General features: G+C 34.4%; 1 protein-coding gene across 34 annotated transcripts in view; it reads right to left on the bottom strand.

Moving 5' to 3' along the window:
* The window catches only part of CAMK2D (calcium/calmodulin dependent protein kinase II delta), a 330,054-nt gene that overhangs the window by 146,136 nt on the left and 170,949 nt on the right, over window positions 1–12,969 (bottom strand). For all 34 annotated transcript variants that reach the window (XM_082727990.1, XM_082727978.1, XM_082727979.1 and 31 more), the window contains exon 4: window positions 11,339–11,393. In XM_082727990.1, coding sequence (XP_082584116.1) covers window positions 11,339–11,393 — 55 coding nt within the window. The remainder of the gene's footprint in view (window positions 1–11,338; window positions 11,394–12,969) is intronic.

Raw genomic sequence — 12,969 nt, 5'->3', positions numbered from 1 at the left:
GATCTTTGATGAAAGAGCAAAGGCAATACAACAGACTGTTCAACAAGTGACGCTGGAAACCTGGACAGCCACATGTAAAAAACAAACAAACAAAAACCTAGACACAGACCCCTTACACATTCACAAAAATCAACTCAAAATTGATCTTAGACCAAAATGCTAAATGCAAAACTATAAAACTCCTGGAAGATACTGTGGGAGAAGATCTAGGTGATCTTAGATATGGGGATGACTTTTAGATAGAAATTTAAGGCCATGATTCATGAAAGAATAAAATGATAAAATAAACTACATTAAAACTAAAAACTTCTGCTCTGCAAAAGACACTGTTGTGAAAATGAAAAGACAAGTCACAGACTGAGAGAAAATATCTGCAAAGACATCTGAAAAAGGACTGTGATCCATAGTATACAAAGACTTCTTAAAACTCAAAAACAAGAAAATGAACAATCTGATTAAAAAATGGGCAAAAGACCTGAAAAGATATCTCACCATAAGCATATGAAAAGATGCTCCACATCATATGTCATTAAGAAATTGCAAATTAAAACAATGATATACTGCTGCACATCCATTTGGGTGGCCAAAGTCCAAAACACTGACAAATGCTAAATGCTAACAGGATTTGAAGCAACAGGAACTCTAATTCATTGCTGGTGGGAGTGTAAATAATACAGTCACTTTGGAAGACAGTTTGGCAGCTTCTTACAGAGCTAAACATACTCTTAAGATATAATCCAGCAATTGTGCTCCTTGATATTACCCAAAGGAGCTAAAAACTTACGTCCACATAAAAACCTACACCTGAATATTTATAGTAGCTATATTTGAACTGCCAAAACTTGGAAGCAACCAATAGGTCCTACAGTAGATGAGATAAATAAACAGTGGCTCATTTAGAGAATGGGGTATTACTCAGTGCAAAAAGAGATGAACTATCAATCCATTCAAAGACCTGAAGGAAACTTAAATGTATATTGCTAAGTGAAAGAAGCTAATCTGAAAAAGGCTATATTCTGTCTGATTCTAACTATATGGCATTCTGGAAAAGGCAAAACTATGGAATCAGTAAAAAAGATTAGTGGTTTCCAGGGTTTAGGGAGGAGGATGAGATGGATAGTGGAATACAGGCGATTTTTACTGGAGTAAAACTATTCTGTAGAGTACTTCAGTGCTGGATACATGACATTACATTAGTCAAAACCCATTCGAAGTCCACTTCTAAAAGTAAACCCTAATGTGAACTATGGACTCTAGGCAAAAATGATGTGTAAATGTAGATTCATCAGCTGTAATGAATAACAAACTGTGGTGCAGAAAGGCAATAGTGACAAAGTTGGATGTGATTAGGAATGGGCATATGTAGGATTTCTCTGTACTTCATACTCAATTTTGCTTTGAACCTAAAAGGGCTCTAAAAATATATACTTTATTAAAATTAGAAAACAATTTTATAAATATTATAAAGTTTCAAAAATCCTGAATTCCTAATTTCTCCAACTTCATAAACATAAATATGGGGCTGATATAATATCAAGAAATTCAGATTGCTATTAAAGAGTAAGAACTACAAAATGAACAAATGAGAAAGAAACTGGCCTTTTGGAATTTAAGACAATTATCCCCGACAAAAATTCTAAAGAAGCCATCAGGTAGTATTCATCTCAAAGAGCCTCCTTTTTCCTTTAGGTTATTAACTAATTGATATTCATGAGACAGGTTATATATTATGTCATACAAACTGAAAGTGTCCATGAACATTAAAGAACCACGATGTGTGGGTAAAAGAGCTGAGTTTGCGACTTTGTAGCAGCACCACAGTACATGACAAAAGCTGAGTATTTACTTTGCTTTCTATTCAGAAAGAAATCAAAAGAACATCTCTATAACTTTCTATTAAAAAAAGTATATTATGTCAGGGTCATTGAAAGTGTTTTTCTGGGGGCACCTGGCTGGCTCAGTAGGTAAACATCTGCCTTTAGCTTAGGTCATGATCTCAGGGTCCTGGGGTAGAGCCCTGTGTCAGACTCCCTGATCCGTGGAGAATTGGCTCTGCTTCTCCCTCTCCCTCTGCTCCTCCCTCCTCCCCTGCTCGTGCTTGCTCACTCTCTCTCAAATAAATAAATAACACCCCCCTCAAAAAAAAATGTTTTTATGTAAAAAATATAACAGATGCATTACTATTTTATTCATTTTCTAACTAATAGGACACTGAAATTATTTAGTATAACTTTGTAAAAGCTGTATTTTCCCAGTGACCCTCTATAATTCTAGAATTAGAGAGTTCCACTACAGTGGACATTACATTTATTTTTAAAATAGCCAAAATATTTTCATTCAAACACTTTTCTAAAACCAAATGAGAAATGCAATGCAATATTTTTACAGCATTAGAGTTTCTTTTGTTATTTGAAATATCCTCTAATTTAAGTAGACTGTTTCTTGCATATAAAGTGCCATCTAAAAACAAAATTCAGAGACTCAACTTGGTTCTAAAAAGTATATTCAGAGGGCCTATACCTTATAACTTCCTTTTTTGTTCCTACCAACATCTTACTTCAGGTACTTACTATCTTCTACCTGGATGTTAGTGTAGTCAATTTCTAACAGGGTTCATACCTTTGATCTGATCTCTTTGCTTCAATTACCATGCTCACAACAAAATATACTTTTGTTATAATTACTGATTCAGTTTTCTTTCTTTGGACAGGAGTTCAACCCAGAGGCCTATTCTCAAGTGCTGTTTACAGTGCACTGATAGCAATCAAGTAATCTTTAATCTGTGTGCTCCACATTTTGATCAGGGAGTGGATTATTTTTGCCACTACTTCCTATATGTACTGTTATAAATCAAATGTAACCAAAAAATACTAAAATCAAATATAAGACAAATGAAATATACCAGGTTTTAAGAAGGATAAAATTTGCTGTGACTAATAGGCCAAAGAGGTTCAGAAAAATCAGACTAACCCTCTACCCCTAAAAAGATTTAATAATCATTAGAATATAAATGGAATATCTATTCCTTGTGAGACACAGAATATTATCAGCATAAGAGAAGAATTTTACTAAATAACCATAAAGATGACCAAATAATGAGGGCACACACAGGTGTGTTCCCAGACTCTGTGAAACTTATTACACTATATTTGTGTGTTTTATAAAATTGCTGACCTGTGGGTTATGCAGTCAAATATTCTAGAAGATCAAAGAATGCTATAACAGTACGAGATTGCTTTTAGTTCTTTTGAAGGGAAAAACTGTCATTCACCTTCCCCTCAATCAGTTTATCCACAGTTCCTGATAGAGAATAGTGCAGACTAAGGGTACATTTGTTGAATGAAGACACAGAGGAAGACATAATTACATCTGCTTCAACTTCAGTTCTTCCCATTGCATCTGCAGGTATTCCTGACTAAGTGAATGTTGGCTCTTTCTCCCAAACCTCACCTACCTCTTAAGAGCTTCTATCACATTAGGTCTATACTACAGGTATTTTTAAGCTGTCTAATCCCCTTTCTGAACTATAAAATCTTCAAAAAAGGGAATAGTGTCTTTTCTTTTCATTTTTTAGTCTTGATATTGCCAATATAATAATCAGCTCCTCACCAGTCCAAGGGGCATAGTTTCTGAAAAGTATTTAATACTGATATAACTTCAAATTTGTAAAAATGAAAAATATACATGTCTTCCCAGTAGTAACTACAAAGCAGGCAATCTGACCAAGCTTTCTGGTTGGTATAAAAATGATAAAATGAGATACAGGGAGGGAGCACATCAGGTTCTCTGAATATTCAATTTTAAAATTATCAAAATGGGACATTTATTTTTAAATGTTCAGAAACACTACCTTTTTTCCTAAAACATTAGGCATAGTGTCTTGCATTTAGTAGGCACCCATTACATATTTGATGAACATAATTTCTTATGTGGGAACAAAAATACAAATACTTTAAAACGGCGGTGGGGGGGGGAAGTATTTCATGTTCCAAGATGTGTTTTTGCTAGGGGAAAAGAACGTTTTTTTTAAAGACGTAATAATAGAATTTTTCTCTAATAACTTAAAAGCATAATAAATTTTCTAATATTTAAAAATGTCACCAGGAGTCCTTACTAATTCCACCAGAAATCTCAAATTAATGAGAACAGCATCCTGGCCTCACAGAACAGGAAAGGACTTGAGACAAATTGTTCACCTGGTCCCACAGCCCCATTTCGTATGAGAAAAATGATTAGAGAAAATATAATGTTAAATTGTTAGCGTTGGGTAGCTCTGAGACTGAAACTTAAATCTTTTCATCCTGGATCAGCACTTTTGCCCATAAACCTTAATCTAATCCATCTATTTTATTTCCCTATTGAGATTACAAAATTCAACCCAAGTGTTATTCTCTTACACATTTACTTAGGACTGTGATATTTCCCTACTTCATTATACATTCACCCAACATGCACATAATACAAATCTTTGCTGACATTCAGTTCCTGAAATATATATGTCACATTCAGATGACTGCCCTTGTCAAGGCTTTATTCTCAAAGAAATGAACTGAATCTGCCTTATGTGCCTAAGGCCAATGGCTCTGACTGCAGGCCTCTCCCTTAGGGATTACAATTCTAGCTCCATCATTTCCCTGCCTGGCCTTCCCCTAGATTTCAGATAAAGCCTCAAGTCTTATCTCCTTGAGCTGCTGAGGTGTGCCAGGAAAACCCTGCTGGGTGCAAACCCAGAGCAAGGAAGATTTCATCATTTGCTGTGAAGAGGTCTTTGCTTTCAGGCAGGTCTTTTCCACTGATTACTGAGCCTATTTGCAAAAGTGATTACTACTGCTGTATAGTTCGAAAAGGTGGCTAGATACCTGAATGAAAAATGTAAATTTAAAATAACAAAAAAAACCTTTTTTTTTTTTATTTAAATGAACTGATTGCCTCTTCTGTTTGGTTTTTAGAAAGGGAAAAGTATTCCATTAGAAGAAAACTCAGGGCACCTATAAAAATAGAGCTTCCCATTAGATTGTGAATAGCTGACATTCCACAGGAAGTATGCACAAGTACCACACTGCCAAAATCATCATCAAAAGGACAAACACAGGAACATTCCTTCTTTAGGAATTTAAGTAGTTATTTTATCTTGGAACTGATTGGCTAAATGACTTCAATTTTCCCATATGAGTATTTCATTGATGTATAAAATATTCATTTTTCTAAAGCCATCTATTTTTCTTTATAGAGGAAGTACCACAATTAGATAGTTTAGAGGGAGTACATCTGTTTTAATTTCTTTTTAGTCACTGAAAATCTATACTTTAAACCACTGTTTTCCAACTGTCTCTAAAGCTGGGTGCTTTATTGGACTGTATTTAACTAGTTCATTAATCTCATTTACTGGCGAAGAATTCTGATGAAAACTGCTCATAACTCCTCTAAAACTTTAAACATTGAAGAACAAGTGCAAAGAGTCTGAGCTTTTCAGTCTAGCAAAAGAGGTTCAATTGTCTGATGTAGCATATTTGATGTTACTATGGTTCAAATGTAAACTTACACTTTGGTTTCAGACATTAATAACACAAGTATCATTGTGACAGATACAATCCACTGTAACTGAAAATCTTATTTTGTATTCACATGAACTGCTTTTTTATATGTTCTGTACCAATTACTTAAAATATGATGCATACAAAAATAAACTTTATTCTGAACTCCATGATTCTTATCATTCTCTCCATTTAATAATATAGAACACTATACAATTTTAAATGTGAATATAACTTGGTAACTATAGAAAAGTGATATGGTATGGCCTGAGAAGAAGAGTATTGCCCTTTTATATATATGACCCAACACTGATGTGCTTCTTGAAGCTGAAGCAGATCAGAATACACCACCCTACAATATACCAGTTTGGCAAAAAGACTATTTTGAGCTCAAGTCAACTGAGAACAAATAAATACAGGAAGAGTTCTTTACCTTTCCCTTATCTGCCCAAAAGTAGGGCATACATTTCTCTTTGAGGAAGGTATCTGTTCCAAGTACCAGGGAGGGAAGAGCAATTTTTATCATCTAAGACAAGAATTTGACACCTTCACTGCTTCTTTCACTTCTTTTCTACAAACTCTCATGCACATATTAATAAAAACCATGTGCCTTTTATTCTGTTCATCTGCCTTTAGTCTAATTCACATGGTTCTAATTCACATAGTTCATGCACTGAACATAAGAGGGTATAGGAAAGTATACCCTCTCTGATAGAGCCACTATCAAATCCAATTCTGAATAATGGTACTCAGGTAAATGAGCATTAGCAAAAGTGTTTTTCATTTCAGCATTTATCATAGCATGAAAAACATATCCCAGTTTATAATACTACATCCGTGATTTATATAGCAAAGGATAATTAACAAAATAAATCTATTAAGAAATAACAACAGGTCTGAAAAAAAATAGGGTAGATACATTTCTCTAACTAAACGCATTAAAAAATATATATATTCCCTGTTCTCCCAAGCCCTGTTCAGCAATGAGGAGGAATACCCCTGGGGTGCCATGGGAGGCTAAACAGAAAACCTGGACTTCCACTTCCACCTGAAAGTATTAAGATGGTACCTAATAACTCCTGCCAATGTGTTATCAAAGGAGGCCTGTTAACAAGATCAAAATTAGATCCTCAGTCTCATAAAATAATATCCAAAATGTCTAAGATATAATACAAAATCACTGCTTATATCAAGAACCAAGAAAATTTCTATATGAATGAGAAAAAAACAATGAACAGATGTCAACACCAACACCACCAAGATGACAATCTAGTTGGAATTATCTGACAAGGATTTTTATCAGCCTAATAAAATGTTTCCATGAGCAATTAAAAACACAGTTGGCCAGAAAAAATAGGAAGTCTCAGCAAAGACAGAGAATTTATAAAAAAAAAACCAACAGTCTGTAGTAGAACTGAAAAAATTACAATAACTGAAATGGATGCATTCAACAGCAGAGTGAGGAAAAAATGGATTAGTCAACTTGAAGAAAACAGTATAAATTTTCTAATGTGAACAAGAGAAAAAAGAAGATTAAAAATGAACAGAGGCCCAGGAATTTATGACTATAACAAAGGATCTAGCATTCATGTTATCAAGTTCCAGAAGGAGAAGAGAAAGAAGGCAAGGGTAAAAAAATGTATTAAAAAAAACCAGTGTCCAAAAATTTCTCAAGTTTGGCAGAAGACATAAACCTGTATATTCAAGAGGTTAAGTGAACACAAAATAAGATAAACTCTTAAGAAATCTAAGCCAAGGCACATCCTGGTCAAACTTCTAAAAACTGCAGGCAATGAAAAAAAATCTGTAAAGCAGCTGGAGAGAAAGAACACCTTACTTTTAGGGGCAAAACAAAATGACAAAAGATTTTTCATCAGAAATCAAAGAATCCAGTAGGAATTGATGTAACAGTAAAAGAATATAACTGTTTACTAGAATAAAGGAGTTAAGAGGGAAATCAAGACATTTTTAGAAAAAGGAAAGTAAGAATTTGTTGCTAGCATATCTACTCTGAAAAAATGGCTAAGGAAGTCAGTAAGGAAGAAAGGAAATCATTAAGAAATAAAAAGGATCCTACAACATGAGACTGGAAGAAAGGACAATGGAGAAAGTAAAAATAGGAGTTCTGAGGAAGGACTAGTGCAATATGGAGTGGTGCCAAACTACAGGCATGTGAACAAGCCATGGGTGGACTGTGACTATGGAGAGGAGCACTACAGTGGGGCTGTGCATAATCAGAGCTTCGGTCTCTATTCTCCAGCACACACCAATCACGAACATGGTAGACACACGTGGCTGTTTACCTAATATGCAAAACTCTCCTATTTTCTTGTTAACAAAGCCATAATTTAGATCTTACCTAACCATGCACATGGTGAATCAAGAGAAGCCAGTTCCCTCCCAAGAGCTACATATTAAATTTATAGTTGGTCAAAGCCAATTGTTACAGTTCCATTCCTTCATCAATACCTGATTCAGGCAGGGGCATAAGAAGAAACTCTAAACAGTCATTCATTAAAATAAGTAAATAAGTGAATAAATAAATAAATAGCAGGGATTCACTAACAGATTATCTCCTGAGGTTCTGCTGAGAAAGGATAAAAACATAGGCAATGGCATTAATACTGTCCATTTTTCTCACTGTGAAAGTCACTAATATCTGAAAATGTGGCAGCCAACCTGAGAATAAACTCACATACTACAGAGCACAAACAAAAAGATAGAAAAAACTTGATTTCTTAACTACATCATCGAAGGGCTGAATCAACCAGATCTAACACTAACCTACCTTTAGAATCATATTACAAAAAATATCTTTTTCTTATCTATTTCCCAAGCATTACATGAAAATGCTGGACAGTAGTCTAGCATATGAATTTTCCATAATTATGCAACTGTTTCTCTATTATTGGATCCTTAAGATGCCTTTTTTTCTTTTCTTTTTTTCCCATTATAAAAGCTGATGCAATGAACATCTTTTGGTATAAAGTTTTATCTAAATTTAGGATATGATCTCCAAGGATTATATTTCTAGAAGTGAAATTACTATGTCAAATGATATACGACCTAATCCTAGCCAGTGAGAGGAAATGAAACATTTACTGGGTAAATTTTTCACTCTTATAAAGAACAAGAGACAATGACTTTCACTGAACATTAGCATGTCATATATAATACCTTGAACCATACCAATTTGAGAACAAAGCCAAGTAATTAAAAGATGGACATCTGATACTGTTGTTGAACCCCTGAATTAACCAACTTCAAGGACCCTACTTTTAGTCTTTTTCCATTGTTTATAGTTCACTTTCAATTTTTTTTATTTGACACACAATGTTGCATTAGTATCAAGTATACAACATAGTGATTCAACATCTCCATACATTATGCTATGCTCATAAGTTTACCTACCATTTGTCACCATACAACGCTATTACAATATCACTGAAAATATTCCCCTATGTCTCTTATTTCTGTGATTTATTCATTCTATAACTGGAATCCTGTATCTTCCACTCTCCTTCGTACATTTTGCCCTTCCTTTTCACACCTCCCCCGACCCTCTAACCATCAATTTGTTCTCTGAATCTGCTGTTTGTTTGTTTACTCACTTTTGTTTTTTAAATTACACATGCGAGTAAAATCAAATGGTATTTGTCTTTCTCAAGACCTCATCCTTTCTTTGTTGCAGTGTAATGTTCTATTTTATGTGTGTGTCTGTGTGTGTGTACATATATACACACCACATCTTGTTTATCTATTTATCTACTGATGGACACTTAAGTGTCTTCCATATCTTGGCTACTGTAAATAATGCTGCAATAAACATAGGTGAGCTTATTTCTTTTCAAATTAGGACTGTCACATTCTTTGCATAAATACCCAAGAGTGGAATTACTAGATCTTATGTTATTTTTATTTTTAATTTTTGGAGGAACTTCCATACTGTTTTCCAGAATGGCTACACCAATTTTTACATTTCCACCAACAGTACACAAGGGCTCTTTTTTCTCTACATCCTCATCAATGTTTAATATTTCTTGTGTATTTTGTTTTAGCCATTCTGAAAAGTGAGGTGGTATGTCACTGCAGTTTTAATTTGTGTTTCACTGATGATGAGTGCTGCTGAGCATCTTTACATGTGACCCTTACTATCTGGATGTCTTCTTTGGAAAAATGTCTATTCAGATCCTCTATCCATTTTTTAATTAGATTGGGTTTTCTGGGGTTGAGCTGTAAAAGCTCTTTATATATTTTGGATATTAACCCATTATTGGATATGCCATTTGAAAATACCTTTTCCCACTCAATAAGCATAATTTTTTACTTTTGCTAATGGTTTCCTTTGCTGTGCAAAAGCTTTTTATTTTGATGTAGCCTAATAGTTTATTTTTGCCTTTGCTTCCCTTGCCTTAGGAGACATATCTAGAAAAATGTTGCTATGACTGATATCAAAGTTACTGGGCTTTAATCCATGTTGAGTTTATTTTTATGTATGTGTTAGGAAGTGGTCCAGTTTCATTCTTTTGCATGTAGCTGTCCAATTTTCTCAGCACCACTTATTGAAGAGACTGGCTTTTTTCCCATTGTATATTCTTGCCTCTTTTGCCATAGGTTAATTGACTACATAAATATGGGTTTATTTCTGGGCTCTCTGTTTCATTGATGTATGTGTCTTTGTGTGCCAGTACCATACTGTTTTGATTACTACAGTTTTGTAGTATGTCTTGGAATTTGGGACTGTGATACCTCCACCTTTGTTCTTCTCTCTCAAGACTCCTTTGGCTGCTCAGTTTTTTGTTTTGTTTTGTTTTTTTGGATGTGTGGTTCCATACAAATTTTAGTATTATTTGTTCTAGTTCTGTGAAAAATGCTGCTGGTATTTTGATAGGGATTGCACTGAAAGTATGGATAGCTTTGGGTAGTGGTGACATTTAAACAATATTAATTCTTCCAATGCAAGAGCATGGAATATCTTCCTATTTGTTTTTGTTGTTTTCAATTTCTTTCATCAGTATTTTATGAGAGTTTTCAGAGTACAGGTCACCGTCCTGATTAAGTTTATTCCTAGGCATTTTATTATTTTTGGTGCATTTTTAAATGGAACTGTTTTCTTAATTTCCCTTTTCTGCTACTTTGTTATTAGTGTATAGAAATGCTACCAATTTTTGCATATTAATTTTGTATTCTGCAACTTGACTATTACTTCTAATAGTTTTTTGGTAGAGTCTTTAGGGTTTTCTATGTATGGTATCATGTCATCTACAAATAGTGAAAGTTTTACTTCTTCCTTACCAATATGGGTGCCTCTTATTTCTTTTTCTTAACTGACTACTGTGGTGAGGACTTTCAGACTATGTTGAATAAAACTGGTGAAGTGAACATCCTTATTTCTGATCTTAAGAGAAAAATTCCCTTGTTTTTCACCACTTAGTATGATGTTAGCTAGGGTTCTTTTTATATAAGACAATAAATCATACAAAGTCCAGAAAATTCAATGGAAAATTAGCTCATATCAGCCATTTGTATGCCCAGAGATAAAACTGAGAACTGCTTATGGTATCACAGTGAACAATTCAAACAGACTCCTGTTTCAGTTATGAAGATTAATGTAAGTTTTAAATAAACACTCCTGAACAGTCACATTTTTTCAAAAAGAATTAGAGTTGAATGCTATTTGCAGAACATCTAAAAAAATATATAGGGTCATTAATTTAGACTGCAAATTAGAAAAAAAATCACATTTAATTCAAAATGGTCTTCAAATAGCAAAAATAAGTGAACACAAAGTATGTTGTACTTACAAATCAAACACCAAATAATGGAAGCCCTCTTCTGATATGCTGTCATGAAGTCGCACTAAAAAAAAGGCAGGGGGAGAAAAAAGTTTATGTTATACATATGCCAATGATGAACATTAAATCAGACTTCTACTGGGCGTCTGTCTCCTAACTAAAAGTGCTGGTAACATCTTTTTTCTATGCTCTGATAACTAGTATCCTTTATAACAAGGCTTGGGTTCAGACAAACCCAAGTTTTAGATTCTGGTTCTGATTATTATTACTGTATAGAGTTCATGTTTTTCTTTTTCTTTTCTTTCTTTCTCTCTTTTTTTTTTTTTTTTTTTGTTAGGAGAGAGGGCAAGCAGGAGAGGGAGAGTCAGAAGGAGAGGGAGAGAGAAAGAATCTTAATTAAGCAGACTCCACACTCAGTGCAGAGCCCAATGTGGGGTTTGATCCCACAACCCTGAGATCATGACCTGAGGCGAAATCAAGAGCCAGATGCCCAACTGACTGAGCCACCCAGGTGCCCTTGTGTGAGCTTAATCAAATTAATCAACTTATAATGACAACAGTACCTATACTTTACAAAATGGTTGAGAAGGTTAAATAAGACAACAAAAGTAAAATAATCCACATGTTGCTGGGATAAATAAATATTAATGACTGTTATAATACTAAATATATCTATTCGAAGTTACCAGGTTCTAGGACTTCTGCTCTCCCTGCCCCCGCCTTTTTTTAGTGGGGGTCGGGGTAGAGAGAGTTTCTACATAGCATTCCCTGGCCAACCTGTCAACAGAGTTTTTATTATGCTACTTCTAAACTCAAGTCACCAAAATACATTTAACAAGTCAGCCAAAAATACATAAGTAGTACTTCTAATAAAAAAAATCTACTAGTTCCTCAAATTAATACTACTTCGATTTTTCCAATGAGCTAGACTTTCACTGATAGCTATCCAAAACAAATATTTTGCTCTTCTGAATGGAAAACACTCTACTGTATCTCCAAAGTAAACTACACATATATATAACTTACATACTACTTTTCCTATTTATTTTTGCACAAGTCCCCTGCCTCCCCCAATGCATCCCCATAGATGGTTAATGCTTCCTATTTATCTAAATCACCTGAAGTAGCTTGGCCTTCACTGGGAGCAACAGAGGGCAGAAAAAACAACAAGCCTGCAGGATACAACTACTTTTGAAAAGTCACCACAAAAAGATAATGATTTCTACTACCACTGGTCCTTAGCATGTTCCCCATGCAATGATGACCACCACATAGAAAATGTGGAAGAACATTTAGATTGTTACACAAACTCTAATGATCTACAGAGGGAGTCTGCAGTACCCATGAAATTCTCAAGGTCACAGACTTAATATAATGTCCATTCTTTACAATCTAGTTCCATCCCCTTCAGACACCATCCTTGGGCCACTATTAAAAATTTTTTTGAATCTCTCTTTAGAAATATTTCTAAGGTACAGAATGAAAGACTTTTTGTTCCATTATATAGAATTTCTTTCTCATCATTACTACCATTCAGTTATCGTATTTCACAGGTTTTTGAATCCCTCCCAGAGACCTGACAAATGGTAGATGGTCTTTCATATAATTGCTTTGAGTACTTACTATACTATGTGCTGGGC

This window comes from Mustela nivalis, assembly GCF_964662115.1.
Source record: "Mustela nivalis genome assembly, chromosome: 4".
NCBI classification, from domain to species: domain Eukaryota; kingdom Metazoa; phylum Chordata; class Mammalia; order Carnivora; family Mustelidae; genus Mustela; species Mustela nivalis.
The sequence above is the reverse complement of the archived record's forward strand: the minus strand, read 5'-3'. Positions and strand labels throughout refer to the sequence as shown.